Here is a 27,081-nt window from a genome sequence, read left to right as displayed (position 1 = left end):
TACAAGGGACATTACCCAATCGACACACGCCGATTTTGATACCCTTCGAGTATGATATAGAACTCAAAAAAATATTTGACACGTATTTTTTTTATCGGCAATATTTCATGCTGAAGGGATGAAAAAAATGACAAAAATAGATTATTTTTCAATATATTTTTTAAACAAATAAATTTATCAAAAAGGTGGCTACATAGAAAAATTTGCTGTTCAAAAACACGCAAATTCCATTTTGAATTTTTCGCCTACAACTAATAGTTTCTGAGATATTCAAGAACCCCAACTTTGAGGGCTATTTTCACCCCTTCAGTATGGACTATTGTCGATAAAAAAAAATACGTGTCAAATATTTTTTTGAGTTCTATATCATACTCAAAGGGTATCAAAATCGGCGTGTGTCGATTGGGTAATGTCCCTAATTAGATAGTCCGGCTTTCTCATCATATTATAAGTCAACCTTTAACAAAAAACATCCCAAGTCTTTCTTTTTACTCCTAATGATTCAGTCGAACTAGTCATCTTCAAACCCTGACTTCATGACCTCATCCCTTACCGACCACTGGACTCTCAATAACTCCCACCTTTCTCATATTTTTCTGATTCTATAATTTTCCGATTACTTCTGTCACGACAAATATTCTTCGCTTGTATTTCATTTAGTAATTAAAATAAATATCGCGTGCGGAATACAACAACTTTTAAATATACTCTTTTGTCGAACTGTAAGTTATAAATTGACGTACCATAAGTGGTATTTTACGATTCTTTTATGTCATGAAATCATGTCGGAATGGAAGCGATATCTTGATCGGAACTCGTCATGATTTCGCGAGACATTTCCCTACACCTTAGTGTTTTTACCGGTACAGATTATTATAGAAGACTGACTGGCACGATTACAACGAGATTAACGAGAGAAAATCAGAGTAACACGCGATTGAACACGCAGGCGACCGTGAATTTACAAGCCACGTGTAGTTACCCTGTGCACGTGGCTTCCGCTTGGACGCGCGTAATCTCGTTCTTTTCCCTCGTTCTGGTCCAGGATCTACGATCGCTGCGCTTCGTAACGCTTCGCTCGCATTCCTAGAGAGCTTTCGCGAGTGCCGAGAAACCGGAAAAGGAAGGCAACATGCGATGCAATTAGCCGTTGCGATCCGTGGATCGAAGAAATCGTAACCCGCGATTGCGGAAGATTTAAGCGGGACGAAGTTAATCGACAATCTCGGCCTAACGACCAGATTTTCCCGTCAGCGAATTATCCAGCTTTCATTAACATTCGATTAGAGTTCTTTTATCTCTGTTACATTTTCTACGATCATCTACGATAATTTATCCCGAATCAAATTTTTCGGAATTTCGAAATGAAATCCGACGAACTTGAAAGAAAACGGCGATGCATCATCGCGTGATCGTGATTAAAGAAAATGATCGGTCGAGAACGGTGGAAGGCCCGGTATTTCCGGAATTTGCGTACGATAGCAAAGAAGTTCGCTATCTGAGCCTTCACGGATGATAGATAGCCTGGGCTGGCGGAAGATGAAAAATCATTTCTTGCTTATCTCCGGGAAGGAATCTCATCAAAGACTGGCGCACGGTGAAATAGTTAATGCGACTGTTACTCATCGTCTGCATCGATTTCTTACACGATTGACGGACGACGTCTCAATCGGACATGTTGGTCGAAAAAGAACGTATGCCTGGTCTAGTTCTTTCGATCGATGACCGACAGCGATCTCGCGGAAACTCATTAACATTTAACCGGTAATCAGCGTGTGATTAACGAGATCCGTAGACGGTCAACCGGGTAGCAGCTTTGAACTCGGTCTTATCATTGAAATCTCACGATTTGACGTTGTTAACAGTCGCGAATGCGGATCGTCACGATCCAACGACGGTGATCCATGCCTCTACGAGTGTCGTCGTTTCTTCTTGCTGCCTCCGTACCGAAGCATCCGGCCTCCTTTACATTTCTATCTTGTTTATGGTTCGCGGATGAGCGACTTGTGGCTCCGCTTCTGTTTATCTCCCCCTCTTACAGGATCAATAAAGCAGTCAAGCTTCCTCATTGCACATTAATTACATAGGTAATTTGAAATTTTATATTGCTCCGAATGGTCAATTAGCATGAACACGTTATAATTGCAATCATTCAGATTTCCATGGTTTTAATTTTCTATTTAAACTTATGTAATTAAAGTAATATTAATCCTTTTTTTTTTTAATTCATGTCACCGATCATCGATATCTGCTACGGTAATTGAAGCGTTAATTAATCTCTTCATCAGTTCACGTACCCTATCACAAAAGGAAATCACTATCTCCTTAAATCCTTATCCAGAACCTTCAATTTCGACTTCCTTAACGTTCATAGAACTCTCAATCGGAATGATCATCTTGCTATCCGAACGATACATCTTCGGCAAACAACTTCGCGTTCTTCATGTTCACTGACACACGCGTGATTAACGATAGAAGATTTCCTTTGGTTAGAGGATGGATGTTTGGTCGCGTTTGATTAGCACGCAATTCGAGGGATCCGATCTCGCGAATCGTTCGATCAGACTGAGACAATGCTCGGATAGATTTCGGATTGCAGGTGCACTACAGGTTCACTCACAGGTGCAGCTCTGACTAGACTAAAGGCGAGAGCGTGCGTGTTGGGAGCAAGTACTCTAGGAGAACAGAGAAAGAGAGAGAAAGAGAAGGCATACCGGTGCCTCGATTGGTCCATGCTTCCCGCGAAAACGACCCAGCCAATCACCGTGACCGTGCCACGTAATTGCCGGGTATCACGATTCACAAAAACGGGGGAGGGATACCCTTTCGAAATTCCCTGAGGTAAGGTCCCTCCTTACCTTTCTTTCTTTTTTTTTTTTCTTTTTTCATTTTATTATTCCGACCGGCTTACTTTGTCTCACGGCTCATTTTTTCGGTCACGGGTATTGTCCATTGAAAATTCAAACAACAAAAAGTCGAAATTATTATAGGAACCGTACGTCAAGTAATTCGTAATTGATGGTACCCTACGCCGCCCTTTATTCCTTACCTCTCACCCTCATCAATTTCACGTGGCAAAAATTATTTCATAAAATTCAATTTTCGATGTCCATTAAGCTGGCCTGGATCAATAAAATCGCGTTGCTACGTGATCGTTTACCATCACCGTACGAAGGTAGAAAAAATCGGGCAAGGTGGAGTTGAAGGGGCCCCGATCACGCCCAATCACGAAACTCCATTTAATTCGAACGTGCTCGAATCGTGGACAAATTAATTCGCAATGATGTACCGCAGACATGCGATGCCGACCGATCGAAATTCGGGTGGTTGGACGGGGGCCAAGCTTCGTACGAACTTTATTCGAGAAAAAAAAAGGGATACACCAAGCGATTCGAAGACAAAGAGGGGGGGGATTTTTATTTTACAAAGGGGATATTTCAAACGATTCGAAAGCAATTGCTAAGCCCGTCGCTAGTACGGATTACTCTGCTGGAAGTATTTCGGCCGGGTGGGTTCGCCAGATTCCCGAGCTTCTTTCTCGGAGAGGCCCTCGAGCCCTTCGTGGTTCCCAGGGAGGTCAGAGGTCGCTGGGCCCTCCTTCGCCTTATTCCTTTACCCCTCTTCTCGACGCGAGGCCCTCCGCCGCTATGTCCGCCCAATCCTACGAGTCTCTTGCTGCCTTTCTCTCGAAACGTTATTTATTTGTTCACGCGTTTCGACTTAACGAGATTTTTCCACGACGCTACGCGTCCGGTACTTATCGCTCGGTCGAAATTCAAAGGAAAATTGGAAAAACGCGATTGACAGTAGGTAGATAGAGGGTACTATTAGCTACCTGGGAAGCAATGGAATACATTTTCTATTTTATTCTCAACGTTCACCTGTTGGTCGAGATAATAACACGGTCGCCGAGAGCAGAGTTCTAAGGATAGCTTTGAAACCTTTTATATCCTGCTATCTATTTGTAGGATCGTCGAGGAAACGATCTAGACATTTTCTAACACACCTTATGCTTTTCATTACGATAATACTTATAATAAGATTCTTTCATCTATTTATACTGCACGTTAGCTGCAATTTACTTTGGAATCTTATTTATATTGAAATAATACATTCGTTCTGCTACTAATATATTTAATACACTACCGTCAAGAAGTTTAGAAACATTGTATTCTTTTGCTTAATTCTAACATATATTTTATATTATGCAATGAAGTTGAATTAATTTATTTAAATCTCTTTGTTTCCAAACTTTTTGACGATAGTGAAACTCGAGGAAAATGAAGGTGGTATAAATTTGTTAAGGTGTTTGAAAATTGATACGATTCGTGACGAAGAATAAAATATCGAAAGGGTGAAAAAGGGGTAAGAAATTTCGCACATACAGAAGACCGCGTTAACGATCAGAAGTCGTATTTCGAAGCGTTCCTCGCATCCCTTTCTGCTTTGCATCATTACGGAAGATTGATGTAGTAACGGTATATGGTTGTTCGTCTCGCGGTTAAAGTATGTCCTTTTTTTTTTTTCTTTCAGATTTCTTTTTTCGTTCCCCACGACCGATATTTCCTCGAAAGCCAGTCATAGCCAGAGGGGGGCCTAATGGCATAACGTCGCTACAAAACGAAATTTCTCGATAACGTCGACCGGCTGAAATTTGTATCGCGTTCACCGTCCAATCTTGCTACCACGGTGGTTCGAAAGTACCATAGCTGTACCCACGTGGATGTATGGGGCTTCTTAGCCGGGCGACAACGCGTAAAACCATCCGGCCGCAGGATAAATCCTCCTTACCGTGAAACTTTCCACCCAACCATCATTTAGGCGGGATCACGCGGCCCTCTTCCGCGTCGTAATTTCTTTGAGCCGAACCACCACGCGTGTAAATGCCCCGTTGGATTCCGGCGTACCCTTTACCATCCGCCTCGAAATCCCAACAAACGAGCCTGTCTTGCGAATTTCTTGCGACCAAACTTTATTCAACCCTATTCCTATCACAAGATTCATCGAGGAATTTCAAATGGAACAATTTTCATCGCACGGTTAATGCTTGCCGTGTAATTAGAAAATTCTAGAAATGATAAATAACAGGATGGAAAGTCAGAGCAGAATGACTCGGGACTTTTGATTCCCAGATGCGAAAGCAAGCACGTGGTTAGGCGAGCTTCCACCTTCTTTTTCGTGATCGTCGTCGTCGTCGTCGCCGTCCTCGGCGATATTTTTGTCGGCGTTGGCCAGGATTTAAGGGGCAAGCAGGCGCAGAAAGCGCGCGAGCGTGTAATGGTGATTGAATGCGGCTAATGGTCGTCCCGTACGGGACTCAGGGCCCTCCAAGATATACGTTATGACTCGGGCATAACATTTACCGGGTGGTAAACAGTCTGCATAAACTCCGAAGCCCCACGAGCCAGTCTTTTCTGGTAGAAAATGAAAGACTGTTGATTCGAATACTCTTTACAGTGAAAATATCAAATAGTGCTCTGCTTGCGACAGAAACAACGGGAACTACCCAAGTGTTACACTCACTTATTAATGAAACTTTGCCAGCTTGTAGAGCTCGTCGAGCTGAACACGCCTATACCCCGTTTTGGGGGCAGACGGCTAATTGCTTAAAAGATATTAACAATTATAGTTAGTTACTCCTTACATTCCGAAGTATGACAAATTCACACATACAACTCGCAATCTAGAGATCCACAGTTCAAATCTTTGGTTCCCAACATTTTACTTTTTTTTAAGTGATTATTTGTCTCTTTTTGAATAACTATTAGATAAAAATTATCATAAAAAAAAAAAAAAAAAAATTTTGGGAACCGAGGATTTGAACCGAGGACCTTCAGATTGCGAGTCATGGATCCGCTCCGTGGTTGAACACATGACTCGCAATCTAAAGGTCCTCGGTTCAAATCCTTGGTTCCCAACAATTCCTTTTTTTTTTTTATGAGAATTTTTATGTAATAGTTATTCAAAAAAAGACAAATTATCATTGAAAAAAAAAAAAAAATGTTGGGAACCAAGGATTTGAACCGTGGATCTCTAGATTGCGAATTGTATGTGTAAGTTTGTCATACTTCAGAATGTAAGGAGTAACTAACTGTAATTGTTAATATCTTTTAAACAATTAGCCGTCTGCCCCCAAAAGGGGGTATAGGCGTGTTCAGCACGACGAGCTGTACAAGCTGGCAAAGTTTCATTAATAAGTGAGTGTAACACTTGGGTAGTTCTCCTTGTAAGAGCACTGAAAAACGCTTAAGATTCTCATTCGAAATTCGAGTTAGCGTTTGACAAAACCACCGAGGAAGACGTCAGAATTCGGCGATTTGCTTTGCGCTTTTCAATGCGTCAGCTGGTTGTAGGAGCGTTCGGAGGAAGGATACAGGTCAGTTTAAAATCGCGAGGCTTGTCATGGCACAGGGCGACAAGGTCCATCGACGACACGACCATGACAAATCGTTCTAAGCAGCGTGACGCCATAAATCAAAGCTGGCCACTCGAAACGCTTCTCTCCGGTGAAGAATGATCCGAAGGTGGAGAGAAAGAAAAATGAAAATGAAGAAAAAAAGAAAGGAAGAAGCGAAGATAAGGCAGCGTTGCATCGCGAAGCATGGTCGAAGCGCGATTAAATCGTTAGTCGATAAAGCTCTGCACGGGCATTAATAATAATTAGCCACGGCGCGGCACGAAATGAACGGCCATCGAGCCTCTCGATGCGTAGATAATAAACTTGCCAATGAACTGGAGAGCACGACCTCGGTTAAATAAGGAATACCGCGAAAATTCGCGAATTATCGTCCTATTAATTGGAGGGTATTGTAAATTCACTTTGAACGAAAATGAGTTATTCCGAGTTGATTCGAATGCGATTAGACGATTTCCAATCGTAAGCAGACGAAATTAGAATGACAAAAGGAATGATTTACGAGGATTTATGGATACGAAGGAGAAGCGGAGGACGGCTTTGGCGAAGCGGCAACGGTAATTTTATTAATACATTAATCCCGTTTCACCGGTCTTCTCTGCGCGTTCTTTACGCGCGAGAATCACGGCGCCTCGGGGCCCTTCGTCGAGGATGGACTTAATAAACCGAAAGGGACCACACGCGTCGTGACGTCACGGCCTCGTCATCACCATGACGATTTGGCTGACGTGCATCCTGGCAGATTCGCAGATTGAAACTTAGCGAATCCACCCACGCAAGCTGCGCCAGGCGTATGCATAATTATTTTTTAATCGACGAATAACATCCTGCTTTTTTCTTTTTTTTTTTCTTAATAATGAAATATTCTTTTAACGCCTGAATACGGACAATGAAGGCATGGATAGATATTGTTTTGAAATATTTCATTCAATCTAATAAATTATCTGTGGAATATTTAACCCTTCAGCCGCGGGCAATGCTTATAGCGCGTCTCACTTATTCTATACAATTCCGCGGGCTACGCTATTATCGCGTTGCTTATATAATTTTGGAATTTTTAATCTATTTTATCTTATTTTGTAACATTGAAAGTAAGTATAATATATAATTTCATATATCATATCTATTTTATTTTATTAATTTTGAACATTTAGAGTATTTCATACATCATATATCTTGCTTCAAGATATATCATACTAAAAAAAAATTATTAGAAATACACGACAAGTTTTAATAAAATTTCATGTTTGCAGTTAAATTTTAAGTTTTCTTTTTACACATCATTAATACAGTCCTTGTAACTATTATAAATAATGAATAAAAATAGCCTGCAATTTTATACAAAAAAAATGGAGGGTTAAGCACTTGAAAAATTATGTTTCTGTTGAAATAGTGGCAGAATTGAAGATCCATCGAACCGATAGATTCGCAATGAAAAAGTCTGACGATCAGAGAACAAGAACATCGACGGGTGTGAGACGGTCGATTAAGCACGGCGCAGAAGAAAATGAAACGGAACTAAGGCACTCGTGCCGATCGTTAAGTCGATCAGCCGGATTAAACACGGGAATCTTGCCGGTCCGCTCGCGTCGTCTCGATACACGCAAAATTTAATTCATAATCCACCGCGATTAATCAAAAAAATCGCATTAAGAATCTTAAGAAAAATTCCTCGAGCATCGCGAGGTAAGAGAGAAAAAAAAAGACCGAGGAACTCGAATGAACTCGGAGGATCGATTCGTTGGTAGATTTTCGAAGATACCGCGCGATGGAGACTCGCCGAATGGGGGGGGGGGGCGAAGATTGACCCATGACCCGAGAGTTATGACGCGAGTCTGATTCCTGAAATGCTCGTGCACACCCTGTAATCAGGAGTGGCGAGTCTGGCCCTGCAACCCCCTTCCAGCCAGTCCTCCGTGCATGCCACGTTGGATATCTATAATTTAAATCTCGCTCGCTGGTAAGTGGCAGGAAATCATTGTAATTAATATGGCGTACATCCACGTGCGGCCGTGTAGGTGCGCGTGGATGTGCGTGCCGAGAACGCGATCCACCATCCGGCCCCTGTACCGATATTATTGTTACGTCGATGCTGTTAAGAGGATGTAAGCCGAGCACACGGATACGGAAGCTTACCTGAGACACTCGGTTTACCGTCCTCTGATTACAGAAAGCATTTTTATATCATTCCCATCCGAGACGTTTCACTCGACTTCTTGGAAGAAATTTTGAAAAATTTCGAAAATAAATATATAGAACTTTGCAAAAGTTGCAAAAACCATTCTTCTGGTGAGTCGGACGATTACACTCGGTCGTATTAGCAAAAGGGTTATGAAGAAGGCTCTACCTCTTGGAAGAAATTTGGAAAAATTTGGAAAATAAATGTATAGAACTTTGCAAAAGTTGCAAAGATCATTCTTCTGCTATTTCGAAAGGCGAGCACTCTGTGTCGGACGATTACACTCGGTAGTATTAATAAAAGGGTTAAGAAGAAGGCTCTACCTCTTGGAAGAAATTTGGAAAAATTTCGAAAATAAATATATAGAACTTTGCAAAAGTTACAAAAATAATACTTCTGCTGTTTCGAAAGGCGAGCACTCTGTGTCGGACGATTACACTCGGTAGTATTAGTAAAAGGGTTAAGAAGAAGGCTCTACCTCTTGGAAGAATTTTGGAAAAATTTGGAAAATAAATGTATAGAACTTTGCAAAAGTTGCAAAGATCATTCTTCTGCTATTTCGAAAGGCGAGCACTCTGTGTCGGACGATTACACTCGGTAGTATTAGTAAAAGGGTTAAGAAGAAGGCTCTACCTCTTGGAAGAAATTTGGAAAAATTTGGAAAATAAATGTATAGAACTTTGCAAAAGTTGCAAAGATCATTCTTCTGCTATTTCGAAAGGCGAGCACTCTGTGTCGGACGATTACACTCGGTCGTATTAGCAAAAGGGTTAAGAAGAAGGCTCCCTGATCGTAAACCGGTCAGCAGAATCCAGATTAATGTCCTGCTCGAGGAGGCAGAATTTTCCACGTACGTATTTACGACCTCACCCTTTAACTTCCTACTCCCGTTACACACGCGATTCCGACTGCATTACGAATGAAGATTATGGGAATCTACTTGGGTAGTCTTGCTGTTTCACTAATTATTAAAAATCATTCGAGTCTATGGGACGGTTAAACGAATCGCGAAACGTTTCAATTACCCGGACAAATGTCCATCGAAGGTAGATAGCGATCTTAACTGTCGACGATATCCCCACATCCCCCTCCCCGTCCCTCCGGGGTAAGAAATTGTTACTAGGTTGCGTCGAGTTACCACGTGGCTGTGGCTCGTGTCAACGCACCACCTTTATGAATTATTCATCGGGAATTTGCAGCGTGTCCTCAACTTTACTGTCATTTCTTTGTCAAGGATGACAAGGCTCGTCAACTGAATCGTTTCGAAACATCCGGCTGAGTTTCACGAATAAGCGAACATTGCCAGGTTGGAGAACCATTGCTCGCAATTTATCCCGTTCAGTTGAGATCGATCACCCGCCGATTGCCTGGGCTCTGCTAAGTCTGCCGGGGTCTATTAGATCGTTGTTGCTTCACATCCGTCAGGTCTACCGACCTATTGTCTTAATCTACTTACGTTCTCTAGGTAACCGTGTCTTCCGTCTGTTAATTATTGAAATCTACTTAAAATTTCAAATAACCAAGCGCAATCGGAGCGTTAAAGCGAAGACTCTATCCCGCACTCGATCTCTCCATCTAAACGTTCCCGTGTTCGAGGGAACGTGTTGCAGGGAGACAGGAAACACGGCTCAGCGGTGGAGTATAACATCAGAGAAGCGAGGTTGCGAGACGACATCCGGTGCAAATCGAACATTTGCATGAGAAGCTCTCTCCCGGTATCCGGACAGTTCAGCAGACCTCGAAACACTTGTCGGACACGCGTAGGACGAGACGATAAATTTTCAACCGAGCAGAATTCTCTTTCTCTTTTGTTCTTTTTTTTTCGTTTCAATCTGCAATCGTCCGAAGATCGTTTCGTTTTATCAGAAAATTGGATTCGAAAGTCCGGTATCGAAATTCTCGGTAAATCGTGATCCCTTTCGCCGACGTTTAATCCCTCGTCTCGAACGCCGTCTGTTCCCGGCGATTTTTACATTAGTTGGAAAATTACCGTAATGAACGGCTGCTTCGCGGTTCTTCCATGCCCACCTTCCATTCGTAACTCACGCGGATCGCGAGTGCGGTGTTCGAGTAAAAAGTACTCGCCTGTGATTTACTGCCAACTCACCGCGGAATACTAAACAGCGGATAGTAAGGATTGCTCGTGTTTTTCAGCTGGTTTAAGGGCGAGGATGCCAGCAATAAGGCGAGGGATATGAATTTCGAGGAATGCTCGCAGTTCCAGGAATTCTTAGCCACTTTTAAGGAAATATATCCGAGACGCTAATTTACAAAGAGGGATGGAATAATTATTAAACCGTGGAGCGAAAAATGATGTAATTAATTGTAATCGATTAACTGATATCGACAAGAGAAAGGATCAGACCCGGAGGCTTTTCCATTGCAAAATCAACATCGCCTCGCTGGCTGATGGGAAAATAATTCATTAGAAGGGAGAAGGTTCGTTTGACAAACTGGTATGGTAAACAAATTGCTTAGATCGACGCTAGAGACGATTGTAAATCATACTTCGGACGTTAAGAGGATAGCTTGGTCGTTGTTCGATGGTGCATCGGTTGCGTGAGAGAGTTGCCTCGGGCCGCATTCTCGAAACGAAAATGCATTTCGCCATGGGAGAGCTCGCGGAGTTCCCATAACGAACCTGCGGCCGTTTTCAGGTCCAATCTGGACCGGCGTGGATCGGCGATCATTTGCGAATTACATGCAAATACTGTGTCTGCGTTGCGAAATTCGGCTGACGAAATCGCTTCGCCACTTTCTCGACGAATCTCGAAAGTTAACGCAGGATATCAATTAGTAATTTAATTGAAAGTGAAACGGTGTAAAAAAACTTTCCATTCAAATCAGCCTAATTACAATTAATGTCTATTTAGGAAATGTTGTGAAATGTTTGTGAAATTATGAAAATTTCTACGTTTGAAAGAAGATGAAAAAAGTATAAGAAATTGGGTCATTGCACGATCGCGTAAAGACTCGTGCGTGCGGTGCGGTGCACCGCGAGCCTGCACTTCGCGTCGTGGAAATACGAAATAATTTTTCTCCGGCCCTCGCTGCCTCGAGAGGCTGCTTTACGAGCCACATAAATCACGGCCGTGCACGTGAGTGTGAGTGGGCGGAACCGCACGGTACCACAACCGTACACCATAAATTTGATACATGTTCATTGTGGTGGCTGGGTCGGTGAACAGTCAGGGTACTCCTAGGGATCGGTGGCCCACCAGCTTTTCTATTCACTGCTAAACGTGCAAAAATCCCCTCTCATTTAGAAATCATTGAATACACCTTCCAGCTATTCACAGACACGAATAGACGTGTGCGATTGTTGTTGAAAATAACGCGCGATAGAAATTCAAATTCAATTCGATCTTTAATCACTGAAACTACTAATTTTCCTCTAACTACTGATTCTATAATAACCACGTAGCATTCGTCTGCGAATGATTGAAAGAACCGGCGGATCGTTTCCGAGAATCATTTAAGGAGAAGCAAAAACGTTCTGGCCTCGGTTAAATTACGAGACGGATCGAACGTGTTCTGTTTCCTCATTCTTAAAAAATCGCGATACGAAGATGATGCTGATATCGGGACAGGGTGAATGAAGGCGGCGTGGAGTTCACTTTTAACCCGGGAATCTTTTGAAAGAGGGGCCCCAACGATCGGAATGGAGATCTCGCGATCGAATGCGTGGAAGAACGGGGCCGAAAACTCGAGGCTGTATCGCATATTTTTGCGAGGGAACGGGTCAGATTGGCTTCGTGGCTGAAAAGTAATTGCGAGATTCGAGATACCAGAACGGGCCCGCCACGCAATTTGGTCCTACACACCTGGCCGAAGTTGCTGCTCGCTCGAGAGTCACAGAGTCTCATCGTGATCCATTTCGCTGTTACCCGATGTTTCGCAATGTGCGAGAGGCAGGGAAAAAAATTAAATTGTTTACATCGTTGTCAAGATTACGCGTGCACTGTAAATTATACGTACAAGAGACGGGGCCCGTTGTAGCATGGGCCGCGATCGCATGCCAATTAAATCGTATAAACGAAATTGCCGGAGAATAATTGCACGGTGCATCGAAAATCGACAACGTTCCACCGGAAATTAGATGGAAAACGCGTCTTGTACGATGCTGATGAGTCGTTGATGTTTGTTAAAATTCTGATGTATTTTTTTTTTCACTTTAAATCTTCAACTTTCACGTTGAAAAAAGAAAGAAAAAAGAAAAACACAAATAGGTACAGTCTGAATGTGTAGAGTTTAAAAGTCATTCGATCGGCTCACCGGTAACATAACACTGGTGCAATGCTTGGCTACGAACGAATGTACTTCGATTTAAAGCCACGTGAACAGCTTCGGGAAGTCATTGGATCGTATTCAGTTTCATTCTAAAGTCATTGGTCTTTCCGAGCCCTTTCGACGATACTGTACGTTGGCGAAACGAGCCATCGGGATGTTCAACAGCTTACCAAGAACCATCTTCGATGCATCTTTCTCTGTTAAGAGTTCTTCTATTAATCACGAGTCACTTGTTTCGTCTTCCTACCACGCTATCATCAAGTTCTTCTATCAAATGCATTAACTTACTTTTCCAACAAACGAGCGCCAGTGTTCTTCGGCTCGGCTAACAAGTTCGCCGATCAATCACGAGTTAATCAATCAAGCTCAGCCACTTCTAAACGAATCCATCGAGAACGAAAGATTGTATTTTCTATCCTGTAGCATTAATTTGTCAAACGTAATAAGCAACGAGAGAGTGGAAGCACGTTATTACAATGAAACCGGAAGGTTTTCCAGTTTGAATTTTGCCCGAACAATGAACATTGCAATTAATTTCATTATTTATTCCATTGGTAGGAAGAAATGCATCAACGTGGAACGCAGGGAAGAGATGATTGCAAACCGGGCATTAGCGAATGGGAGCAGCGATTAAAATTTATGAACGCGGACCAAGGAGAGGGACTGCGTAGAGTTTGTTGCCTTTACGTGGATCCTCGGTGGCTCGTACGCGCAACGGCCAACACTTTCCCCGTAATCTTCGTCCAGTGTAAGAGAAAAAGGCTACGTGTGGTGTCCAATTATGCAATAGATCACAAAGGGGCGTACTCGGCTTGCAAATCGTTCGCTATCACGGCCTAGCCAGTTCTTCCCTCCGTTCCCGATGGAATTCGCGAATAAATCCTTAGAATCGACCTTGGATCGTCGGTGCCCCGTAAATTTCATAAGGTGAATGTCTTCCACTCGCGAGCGTAAATTAATCGATCGCAGATAAGTCGGGACAGCTCTTTGCTGGTTGCTCTATATTCAGAAATTTTCGACGACCGGTTAATTAATCAATCGGCCACGTTTCCTTTTGCACGTACAGGTGGAATCGATGGAGAAAGAAAGAGAGACACAGGACTGCTAAGGAGAGAGATGGAAAAATCTGTTATCCATACTTCACGCGAGAGAGAACGATATTTCTCCGTCAGGATACAAGTAACACGGTTCCTTTGATCGGAACACAAATACACCAGCCTGTAGTTATTACGATACAAATCGAGCGTCGTTGTACAAACGAGCCATGTTAGATTTATTTATCCACGGTTTCGTGGCTTCTGCCCCCCTTTCCTTACACCCTTTCCTTCTCCACGATCGAAACACGGGAGTTGGTCTCTTGATTCTAACGCTTAGAACTTCGCCGGTATCGAAGCTCTTCCGATTACCTTCGCTCACTTTTGTCGATGACTGTGAACGCAAGGAAACGTTCGCGTCGGTTCACATTGAACGTCGAGGCGGTTCAATTATTGCGGATAAGGCGTAGAGATTACGGGTACGCGAAACGTTGGAGCACGCCAGCAACATGAGAAATTGTTTCATCGGTCATTGTTTATGTAGCCAATTATTGTACCATTCGTTCACCGAGGGTGGCGTATCACTTACAACAAATCAATTTGAAGCACACCTTACCCCGGTCTTCTCATCTCCTTAAACATGGTGTCCCGCTGGGCGGACAATGTTTTGTCTCGCCCGGTGCAAGACGACCCGCGGTGCCGAAGCTCGGCGACCACGGATTTCCTCTTCCTTGCTGGATGGAACCGGGGTTCGTGACCCCGGCCCTTTGTCGCCAAGCCACGCGACAACGGGACCGTTTTTCTTGTTCCTTCTTTTCCACCGGTTGCTCAGTTCCTTCAGAAATATCCCAACGTAGACGAATTTTAATTATTAAATTAACTTTTCAACCTCGCTGTACCTTCTGTAATAGATATCAGAGCGGTAGATACGTATATCGAGAACGTTCCTCTTCTTCTTCTTCTTCTTCTTCTTCGCCTCGATATCCTTCTTCTACGTCAATTTGTCGAAGAAGGCGTAACAAGCGAGTTATTTCATTGATCGCGCGTTACGTGCACGAAACATTCGTTTCTCCGAGCCATAAACGATTAATTGTTCACGTAGCTGGCCGATTCTAGGTACGCTCGAACACGCTCCAACACTACTTACTTTTACTGCCTTGCCTCGTTAAACGAGATATACTCCTCGCATTAAGCCAGGCAAAATGCTTTAGAATTCTGCTTAGCCCGCAGAATAGCCGCGTGTACGATGGCAAGACTATAATTAATAGCGCTCGACAATTCAATCCGCCGATGGACACGGCTATTAAATTACGTCCGATCGTTACATGAATCTTCAACTTTTCACGGCCACGATACTCGACAAGGAAAGCGTACAGTTAGTTCGATACCTCGGAATGATGGAAATGTGAGGGCATCGGTCAGATCGGTTGATTTTCGTTAACCTAGTGAAGGCCAGCGTTTTGGGCCTTAGAGAGTATTGGGGAAAAGCCAAAGTTTCTCCTCCGACCATGGAGGGAAAAAATGATAGAAGTGTAGGGCATTGGTCAGATCGGTTGCTTTTCGTCATCCAAGTGAAGGCCAGCGTTTTGGGCCTTAGAGAGTATTGGGGAAAAGCCAAATTTCTCCTCCGACCATGGAGGGAAAGAATGATGGAAGTGTAGGGAATTGGTCAGATCGGTTGATTTTCGTCAATCAAGTGAAGGTCAGCGTTTTGGGCCTTAGAGAGTATTGGGGAAAAGTCAAAGTTTCTTCTCCGATCATGGAGGGAAAGAATGATGGAAGTGTGGGGCATCGGTCAAATCGGTTGATTTCGTCAACCAAGTGAAGCCTAGTGTTTTGGACCACGTGGCTTGCGTATTTTCATTTATTGGGGAAAAGCCAAAGTTTCTCCTCTGATCATGGAGGGAAAGAATGATGGAAGTGTGTGGTATTGGTCAGATCGGTTGCTTTTCGTCATCCAAGTGAAGGTCAATGTTTTGGACCACTTGGCTTGCGTACCCTTGGAGAGGATTTTCATTTATTGGGGAAAAGCCAAAGTTTCTTCTCCGACCGTGAAGGGAAACTTTCTGGCACCCCCTTAAAAATAGCAAGTCAGCACCACGGAAAGCATTCTGTTGGATGCATTAGCCGGTGTTGGTTGAGTACGAACTTAGACAGCCTCGCGTTGATAAATATTTGTTAACGAAATTTAAATTGCATTCATTCACGCAGAAGAAAGCTTTCTTTTCATCGAAGAAACCTTCAGAAGTCGAGAAGAAAAACATTTTCGTCGAGATCGTGTCGTAAGTTTTCGGCGGTTCGTGTGGCGAAAAGGTAGAAGGATCCTGGAGGAAGGACGGGTTACTCGTAAAGAAGGAAAGTCACGACGTGTCCTTGCGCACGCACGATCATTAAGGCCATTAAGCCTTATCTCGGCGAGGGAGACGCCACTTAAATGCATGCTTTAACGCCGCGTGGCGCGAAACGAGCGGAAACGCGCGATTGCGCGCCGCGAACCGAACCCAACCGACGAGAACTGTAATAACGTTACCGACGAAACGGGACCAACGAGAAAAATCCTCAAGATACTAAATTCTTATTAACGTTCCTGTTAATCGCGGACAAAGTAAACGAGTTCAAATATGTAGTCTATTTTCAAAATCAACCTATCGTTTAATTTATGGCGCGTGGCTCTCCATTGACCCGGTATAAATCACAGAAGGAGAATTAAATTTTTGTATTTTAGTCAATAAAATTCATTTTGATAACCGACGGTGCGCCTAATTTCCATTTAACGGACCCCCTCATTTCCGATCTTATCCATCGCATTCATTAAACATTTTTCATTCAGTTTAACGAGCACCACCTTATCCCGCGAGCCTTGAATTATTTCCTTTTAACACTTCATATGGCATTCGATGACACCGAATCTAGGAACCGCTAGTTAAAACGATCATCAGAATGGATCGACATGAAGGACGAGCCACGAGAAGGGAATCGGTGTTCGGCTCGTTAATAGATGCTCATTAATGGATTCCGAGTCCCGTTGTTAGCTACAGATTAGTATACGCGACAAAACGCGATGTAGCAAGTTAAATCGAGCGAACGGTCACTTTGGATAAGCAAGAAGTGCTTTACGATCTTGGCGTTCAGCTTTTCTTCGCTGCCCTATCTACTTTGTGATTACTCGGTCTTTGAAAAGTGGCGTTGATTGGCCGAGAGAATGTTCACGGCTAATGAAATTTAATTGCCAACGATTAAAACAGTTCGCCTTATCTTCACTTTGCCTAGTATAAGCTTGTTCAAAAAGTTTCCAACATTCACAGGGGGAATTTCTTGAATTGCTTTTGAACAAACGATGGCGTAAGACAGTAATTTTCATTTGAATAAGGAAAACCTTCTGCGTGCTACGTTGGAAATTAGCTTTCTTTTATGATTTTTAACAGACGGGGATAGAATGCAATTGGTAACCACGATGGAGGTTAATAAAAGGTTGTTCCCCGATTGAATCGCGAGAACGGTCTACGCCACGGGGTAAACGCCCCATAAAACGAATCACGTAGCCGCTATTGGACAAGGACTGTTTATTATGTCCCAGCCCGAGGCACCGACAATAAAATAATTAACGAGGATCACGCTGTGAGGTTTCGCGCATCGATCACGAAATCCTCGCTCGAAGGTGACCCATGTTTTTCGTCGTTCACGCCATGCGCTTTGCTGCGACTAATTAGCATGATAATTAAGCGGTGCCGACGTCTTTAAGAGTCGACAGAGTTTCTCCCTTGCTCCTTTCGTCGGGAGGTCAACTTCCCGGTTGCTCTTGCAATTACACGATCCTCTTTGTGTTCGAATAAAAATAATTACATCATTTGTATGAAAAGAAAAGAAAAATTATGGCTTCGACGATCCATCGTTAGACTTGATATTCCATGAATCGGAAATGATAGATTTCGGTGAAAATCGAACCTCTATCAACCTCTTCCGCCGTGCAATTAATTTATTTTCCCTTCCCATTCTCAAGTACACGGTTACTCCCGCGGACAGGCTCAATTGTGTTTCTTTGTCCATAAACGTCCGACCGGGCAGCTTCCACCTTTATAACGCACCGTGGCAGAAAGCAGGGAGAAACAACGTCATAATTTCCGGTTGCCGGCTGCCCACACGATGAAGCCATTAATTGGTACATTAATTCCGAATCGCGAAACGCCGGTCTACACCGCGCTCCCTTCCACCCGTACCGATGGAATTAAACGTCAGCCATATTCGCCAGCTTCTATCCCCGCGATTCAAGGGACAATGTCTCTCTTAACGAAGATCATTAATTAAAGACATCCGACGATTAACGTTCTTCGCTTTCAACAATCCTGCTGTCGCCGATTAGTTGAACAATTTGTCTGCATCCAACGTTCTTTTCTTCTATTCTCAATTTCTACAAATTCTTATTTTTCCGGATAAGCTTGCGTAAAGCGTGTTGTTTATTTATTTTAATCGCAACGCGAAATACAAGCAAAGTTTTTAATACAATATTCGTGATAAAAGTAGACTCTAGTTTTATAATAGTTCGGAAAAATCTGCGCTCGGAGGGAAATAGGAAGTTGGGAGTTATCGTGAGTCCAGTGATCGGTAAGGGATGAGATCATAAGGTTTGGAGATGAATCATTAGGAATAGAAAGAAGAACTTAGGGTATTTGTTGTTGAAGGTTGACTTACAAGCACGATAGTGAATAATTCTAGTAAATTTTAACTTCACAGAATCATTCGAATATTTCACGGGGTTTCATTCGATCGCGTGGTCAAAGTTCACGCGTGATTCGAAAGGATCGTCGAAAAATTCGCACGATCCCGGAGCGGCAGCTAACGGGTGACCGAAAAGGTCTCGTTACGGGAAGCCGTGAGCGGGGAACGGGCCTCGATGTATGGGGAGGCTCTCACCAATTTGTGCGTCGAAACTCTTTTTCGCGGCGAGAAAGAAAAAGAAGTTAATTCGAGGCTTTAAAAGTTCGGGGACGTTGCCGTTCCCACGCCTGTTGCACGGACCACGACCTCGGCACGCGAACCTACCAGCCTCGAAAATCATAATCGCTTCCTCATATCGCCGCCTTCCATCGACGAAAAGTCGCAGAAAACGGCCATTGTAATTTCTCGATCGAACCCACGATATTCAGACACATTACTGTGGAAAAACAAAGATCGACCTCCTCTTTCAACCCGATCACGATCCATCTCTGACATTCGTAATGCGATATAAGTACCAAGAACGTTTAAATAATTTGCACGATGTAACCTTGGACGGGTGAATCATCCAGGCACCTTTCGTTTAAGCATTTCGTTATTAACACGTTGATTGCCACGGTGATTAGTGGTATATGACTTTGATACGAGCGAACGACCGAGGGAAATTTTCAAATGGCGATAATATTACGTTAATTAGGGAATTAAATTGAAAATTGAAACGATGGTGTCCTGAATAATTGTAATTATAGTGCTCTGTACTATACACCCCTCTACTCTTATTAGAACCGAGATGGATCGAAAGTGACCCGATTAAGGGAGAATCGGGAATAAGCAGAAAATTTTGTAATTCGATGTAAAGCAAATTATTTATTCGAGAACTCGTCTGGTTCGTCTCGTTTTGCCAACTAACTATGTATATTTACACACCTAGAATGTTTCCATTCCGAATTTTTTTTAACTTTGCAGGTTTGTAGGGGACCTCAATATAAATGTAGCGCAATTTTTGTTTTTGGCCCAATTTCAGTTCTTCAGGGTGAAAACACCCTCTGAAGGTAGATAGGTGTTTCCAAATTTCCCTGTATGTCTTTAAAACTATCATGGATATAAAAAAATGGTTATAATAAACACATATTATACATATTATACATGTGTGCTCGCACACATACATTCAAAGTGCACGTATCGGTTAAAATTATTTAAATACCACATTGTTCGACAAATTTAGCATACATATCTGCATTTATAATTAGGTTCTACGTGTTTTTCGACGTGACAGAGAATTTAAAATTTTTCAAAATAACAGTGGCAGGGGAATTTTTTTATTGAAACAGCGAATTTTTATCAATTTAATTGCCTCGTTTTATAGAGCATGAAAAACCATTCAATGTTTATTTTAATCATTTTTTTATATCTACGATAGTTTTAAAGATATACAGAGAAATATGGAAACACCTATCTTTGGTGACAAGAGCAAATACAGGTAAGTTACCCTTACTACAGATTATATACAGGGTGGACTCTCGTCAGGTCGCAAAGCAATATAAGGTGAGGAAATTCCTATTTCATCGCCCTTAACCACATACCTCCAAAACATACATACAATTCAACAACTCTCGCTATTTTCATTCTCCATAGTAAAGAAGGTTTAGGTAACGTCAGCTGTATTATGTTCCTAGCACTCTGACAGCCAAAGAATTAATCAGAATGTACGTCAGTTTCAACACATAATCTCGTTTATTCTAGTTGACGTGTAAATTAGCCAGATCGATGACGTTTACGAAAAGAACAAAGAGCGAAGATGAAAGAATGGTCGGGTCGCGTGCAGAAACAACGTCCCAATCCTTTCACTTCTTTACATTCCCTCCTGATCTTTCGCGGAACGTCTAGTTATGAAATAAAACACCGTTGTATTACGCGTAGATATACCCGTGTACATCGGTTTGCAAGGTGGCGCAATAACCTGAGGAGGACTTTTACACATCCAAAGAGAGAGAGAAAGAGAGAGTCTTGATTTACAGCAGCTTCACGACCTGCTTTAATAGAAGAACTGCCAACCTACAAGCCGCCTAAGACCACCTTCTTCTTAACAGCCCGTGAATCTCTTCTTCTTCTTGCGTCGTCCACGGGATTCTTCAGGGACGATTGCTTCCCTCGAACGTGTCCGATCCGCTCGAGAACATCTATCAAACGGTCGGGACTTAGGCAGCCATCGTGTTCTCTGTCGGCTAACATTCGAACATTCAAATGTTTTACGAGAATCACGCGTGGCTTCGTTAAGATTCCATTGATCCTTCAGTTTCCTCCAGCTAGGCGGTTCGCTAATGGATAAAAGTGCAACAGACTTCATCAAGGAGTAACAGTATCGGCCGGGTCATTAGGCTGCCTGATGAAACTGACACGGCTTTAGCATCCTCAGCGTTCATCAAAGATACACCGTGTTATTTAATAGTCTGCCAACTGCTTTGGGTAAACTTTGAAGAGAAATTATTTCGATACCACGGTAACCTGATCATTTTTGTCCATTCCAAATAGCTGATAATAGCTGTCATGTTGCCTAGGTTGCCAACTCGAGATCTTGGGTTTAAGTCAAAAAGTGTTTGAGATAAGCTAGAGAAAAGCCAAATCAATCTTTCAAAGTGTAGTTCGTGCGCGAGCTGGGTGGTCGCATGAACGGGGTGGGTGCATAGTGCGAATGACGAGAGCTTAGCGCTGAGCGAATGCGAGTGACTGTTTAGGCTAAGGTTTGAATGTATGTAGATATGAGTGAGAGAGGGTGGTCCTAGAATCTAGGGCCTAGATGGTAGGTTTTTCGACCCGCGGGCAGAAAGTTTTGGCGAGGCATAAAGAGAGTTTGATGAACCGAGAGTGGGTGAGGTCAAGGCCGAGAGAGAATTGCGAGTTGTGTTGCGAGCGGCGATATTGTTGCCGACTTTTGTGCGTTCAATACTTTAACTTAAATTTCAATGAAATCTTACAATAAATCCTAAGTTAGTGCATTTCCTACAAACGGCAACCGAATTTAAAAAGTGCCAAATTTCCGGAATTTGTCCTAAAAAAGGCAAGTTGACAACCCAGGTTTGATCCAGCGAATACTATGCAACGTTATCCGTCTAATTGCAAACGCCGAATCTAATGAATCCTGACGGATCAAGTGAACCGTGCGCATAGCTACGTACCGCGATACCGTTTCTAGTACGATACAGAAGCAACGCGTTCTTAAACATTCCGTCAGGATGTTTGGTCGTTTGTATTAATGATCGAGGCAACGACCCGCGGCTTCTAACCGATCCTGGATCCATTAACAAAGTCGTTTCGCTCGGTGTACACCGTCCGGCTATTAATGTTCATGGCTTCTAGCTATCGGACTTTCGTGGAATGCCACTTTCCTCTTCTTCCTTTAGTCGCGACCTCTTCAGCGTCACTGACCATCGATGTAATAACTCCATTACAAGCGTTCCAGTCCGTCCTTTTAATGTCTCATTTCCAGCGTCGCGGTGCGATCATGTGGGCTACCGTTCCTGGTCCCAGCCACGTTTCCCGCCCACCAAAGTGTCGTCACTTATCGCCTCTTCGTGTAACCAGTTCAAGGAACCTCTGGTATTACCATCGTTCCTTGCCAGGACCCTTTTTAAACGTACAGATAGGAGATACTGGTGTCGAGAGCAGGCATTTGCTGGACTATCTGTACGGGAGTGATAAGAACGTGCATCAGGCTCGAATTGAGTGGTCTGATGAAGAGTCGAATCATTTCTTCAAGTTTTAACACCTTGCTCCAAGAGCTGCTAAGACGACTAAGAGATAGGTATGTGGACATCGAGGATTCCATTCGGAGAGTCCTTTTATTTTATACAAATTTCCACAGAAGAAAATATGTCACCCTGAACATAATTATACTATACACCCGTCGTAATGGTGAAGCAGAGGTGATTGAGATTCGAGAGAACTCATGCAGATTCCTTTTCATTGGTATTAATAACCAAGGTCTGGCTAGGCCAGACCGCAAAGCCAAGGTCACCGAGGTTAAGGCGTGTTCAACAAGCTCTGTTCATGGCTACTACCTAAAGGGCTTAGGCTCTCTTGCGCACCCGGAAGTGCAGCCTGTGTCTTGTAACTCAAGATCGTCTGCGCGCTACCTTCCAAGATATTCTATCTCCGGAATTTCTGATACCTCGACGTTCCGAGTCGAAAGCACTTTGGAAAGGTACTCGTAAATCCTCGATGTGGATACTTTTCAGAAAAAAAATCGATCCACAACGAAGGGATGTAGTTTTAGGATCGTTTCGAGGGAGGGTTTCATCATCGTGCGATCACTTCCGTATACGGATAGTAACGGGCACGTTTCTATTTATTATAAGTCGTGGAAAGTGGACAATCGGGAGCCGGAGTCGACTGTAAATCACGACGGATCGTCCGCTAGCGCGCCTTAACGCTAAGAAATGGTATATGGAACCTATAAGAGGGATGCGAAGGCGGCAGTGATATATCGTACGAGTCCCCCCATTGTCTCTGACTAAGTTCACAGCGATGGGCCACCGAGCAACGAGACTGTTCCTCGTATTAATTACAATGCCCGAGCGAAAGCACCGGTTCACCGCGAGTTGAGCCGAGTCGGGTTTGGGCCAGAGGGTTGGCTCGATTTTTCTTCCAACCCAGCGGGCATCAACCAACTTGGCCAACTACCTCGGTGTTTACAGACTCCTTCTTCAATTTCAATCTTACTTTTTTCTTTTTTTCTTCATTTTCGTTTTACTCTTAAGCGTCATGTTAAGTCATGTTAAAATATACGCGCGATTTTAAACGCTCTGACAGCTGATATTTTACGGGATCTATGATTCTTGCTTGTTTCGTTTAAAATAAAAATTCCAATTTTTCACTCACCATTCGGAGCCTGTCTGCAGAGTCTAGCGAACATCCTTCAGTTCGTCGATACGCATCTAGCTGCAACGAAAAATGAAAATTCAGATTAGAATAGCAGGATAAGATTTTATTGAGCTATGCACCATTTGATAGCTTAATAAAAAAACCCGTTATACACCAAGTTTCAACTCTGTATTTCAATCGGAAGGGTAGTTAGAGGGTAAAATCGAAAAAACGGTTTTTGCCATATTTTCCCTATTTATTGGTAATCAAAAAATCTGAAAAAATTCTAGAATATTCTAGACATGTTTCTTTATGATTGTGAATTTTTTCAGATTTTTCGGTTGCAAATCCTACGCGTAAAAAATCGGCGCTACTTTTTTGATTAGCATGGTAAGTATTTCCAATTTTTCATTCTATTGCGTCAAACCGAGAAAAATCAAAAACCGACATTTTCGACATATTTCGTGCGATAAGATGAGAAATACTTTCAATTTTTACAATTCCTTCACAAACTCTCTGTATTATGTAATTTCTAATATTTCTGCACTGGATGAAGCAAGATCAGAATGGAGAGAGTGAAGTTATTGTGCATAATAAAAAATTACGCGCCTTATCAGTTTTTCACCCGCATACCTTTTAACGCACGACTTGCTGATAATTACAGAATGGATATCAAAATTCATAACCGGCAATGAGCTATCGAACCCCGACGAAGCATAACTCATAACGCCCGAGGCGTAACGGTGTCGAGTGTCAGATGGGATATTTCCTTAACGCTAATGGCTACCAGTCGTCTGCTAATAATTACTAGCTCTCCTTGACTAATAGGTAACGACAGGTGATCTTCCGTCACGTTTTATACCTCAACTATACCGATTTCACCCTCTTCTCCGACATGTCAGATATCGATCACCGGATGCAACATTGTTAAAGAAATCATGCAGAAACATTGCTCTCAATATCACAAGGTCTAACATTTATAATATTTTAATTAGAAATAAAATACGACGTAAAATATTAAAAAAGAATAGGTATCTCAATAATTTATACGTTGATTCTTTTTAACAAGCAACACTTGCCAGTGTAAATATCATAAATTTACAATAACTAATGTGTTTTGTGAAAACACCAAAGGGTTATTTGCTTCAGCTGAGGCCAACATCAAACTCGGAAATACCGAAGCTGAACACTGCAGGTGAACGCTTGAAATTCATTTTATAAATAAATAAAGAACAGGTGCTGTTGTCTCGTAAATTGAACGGCGCGACACGCTCGCTGAGAGCTTCGTCCAACAATTTGTCTAGCCTTTCCGAGTCGAACGTTCAATAAATTTTCATCAGCCTCGTCATCTGAAATTCTGATAGCACGTGGCCGTTGGATATCCGTCAGGTTCGATCGGCCTCGAGAACTCCCGATGCGTTTTCTTTCGATCAAAAACACGCTATAAGAATTCTTTCCTTCGCGCGTGTCCGATACGCGTTACTTTAACTAGATAACTATCAGCCTATTCGAACGCGGAACAATGCCTGACACGATACGCGTCGGAGCTTTCGGCTCCGTTTCCTTTCGATCGAATCGAAAAATGTTTCGTTACGGAACCGTGACCACTGCGCGGTTTTCCCTTCTAGGATCTTTCGTAAGGGATATTTTGCGAATTCGATGTTGCCGGTAATAAGAGAAAATCAAAACCGTCGTATACACGGTGGAATTATCATTTACAATGATCATTAGCATGCGACAAGCGACGGTAAGATGAGAAAGTCGTCGGGCCGTTTACGTAATTGCACGAAGAGGGAACACGATCGTACACGCTCTGTACGTACCATTTGTACCCGTGTTGTTGCCGATAAATGCGCAAAAATGATTTACATCGTTCCCGGTGCTTCTAGATAATGCTCTTTCTATACGTCGAATGAAAAGAGAAAGAGCTGAAACTTCAGCAGTTGTACCCAGTCATTAAGCTTCTTCGCCATCCTGCTGACGGATAACTTTCCTAATTCGCAATTTAAGATACGATCAGAAAAGCACTTTAATCTATCTGTACGGTGTCTTGATTAACCGATCATCAGTCTTCGACAGAGACGTTTCAACTTTTAAACGAATGATAATTTACGAAGAAGAAATCGAAGAATAAATTTATAGTTCAGTTCGGAATATCGTTTGAAATCAAAATCAATTTCCATTAGTGTCACCGCATATTGTGAGAGGATTTCACGCCCCTACTGTTTGAAAAAAAGAATAAGAAAAGAGAGACGAACTAAAGCCGATATAAATGGCATTGGAGGTAGCCAACAGAGGGGGGCTGAGAGTACAGGGCCAGCCGTGTTTTCTTCGGCATAATTACCTCGGGGTACCAGCCATTAATTAGTATCACTAATTATGTGGAACAGCGGCAGCAAATACGCCGCTCGGTTTATCCTATTTGTCGCGCATAAATACAGATTAACGCCACGATATGGCAGCTTATGCAAATGCCAGTTCAAAGTTTATAGCATTTAATTAAGCATATAATCGGGATTGAAGTTAATAAACCTAAAGCGAGCTGGTGGGGCCGCGTTTTTAATCGACGGCCACCGAAACCAATCACTTCCTGCCGCACTTACCATCCCTCGAGCTTTTGTACGCGTTCCAGTAATAACGTATACGTATTGCCAGCACGACACACTCGAGGTGTAATAAATTATTCAGCACGCTCGAGCAATAAGCTGACGTAGCTATCGTTCCACCATTCATCCGCTCGGTTGCTATCGTTCTCCAGACTCTGGCGCCACTAGACTTGCAATAAAATCAAAATTCTCTCTCGAGAGACCCCTTTAAATTCGATCATTGATCCCTCCAGCCGTGGACCATCGGCCTAAACAAATGCACGATCAAGGGACGATGATCCACCGCTTCGGTGGAGGATTGAAATGGACGAGCAAAAAACAGGGACATCGAACGAGGGACAGACCGTAATGCGACGCGTTGATGAACGAGTCTCGGACGCTCGAAAAGCCGGAAGTGGTCGGCTAAAAAAGTGGCATTTAGAGGCGAGCTGGGGCACCCTGCCAGGATCTGATCGTGCAGCTCGGACGGCAGGGCTGAAAAGCAGGTTAGGTCAACGTACACCAGCCGGCTGTTTGACATAACCAGTTCGGAGCTGCGGGCAAGGACGCTCGTTGGCTCGCGCTTCTCTCCTCGCTCTGTCCCTCCTGGGACACAATCGGCCGTTCCTGACCACCGCAATGGATCACGATCGATCGGTGCCACTCAAAAATCGACGCTCCACGCGCCGCGCGGTTAGTTGGAAGCCGGCTGACCGGAAATTCGAAACGAGGAGGAAGAGGTTTTCACGTGATTTTCTCTTATCGGACGATGTTGTTAGGGTAATCGAGGATCGCGAGACGCGTCTGACAGATCGTCGATTTTTCAGAAGTAAAAAAAGAAGGACGAGGGTATTTTTACAGACGTCGATCCGATCACCGTCAATTATTCCGTAGGAAATTCAAATGAAAGGTAATAAGATGAGTGAAAACCTTTTACAGGACTGATGGTTTTTGCCCTCGCGTCAGATCTACCTGAGCGATCACCCTGCTGGGCCGCTGCTTGCT

At 43.1% G+C, this 27,081-nt stretch overlaps 1 protein-coding gene across 2 annotated transcripts in view; it reads right to left on the bottom strand.

Moving 5' to 3' along the window:
* Positions 1-27,081, bottom strand: part of LOC117605406 (uncharacterized) — a 56,760-nt gene that overhangs the window by 9,673 nt on the left and 20,006 nt on the right. For both annotated transcript variants that reach the window (XM_034326704.2, XM_076693429.1), the window contains exon 3: positions 23,510-23,569. In XM_034326704.2, coding sequence (XP_034182595.2) covers positions 23,510-23,543 — 34 coding nt within the window. In that variant the 5' untranslated portion in view covers positions 23,544-23,569. The remainder of the gene's footprint in view (positions 1-23,509; positions 23,570-27,081) is intronic.

The sequence above is a fragment of the Osmia lignaria genome, chromosome 3 (assembly GCF_051020975.1).
Source record: "Osmia lignaria lignaria isolate PbOS001 chromosome 3, iyOsmLign1, whole genome shotgun sequence".
Classification (NCBI taxonomy): domain Eukaryota; kingdom Metazoa; phylum Arthropoda; class Insecta; order Hymenoptera; family Megachilidae; genus Osmia; species Osmia lignaria.
Note: the sequence above shows the minus strand (reverse complement) of the source record. Positions and strands in the feature narration are given on the sequence as shown.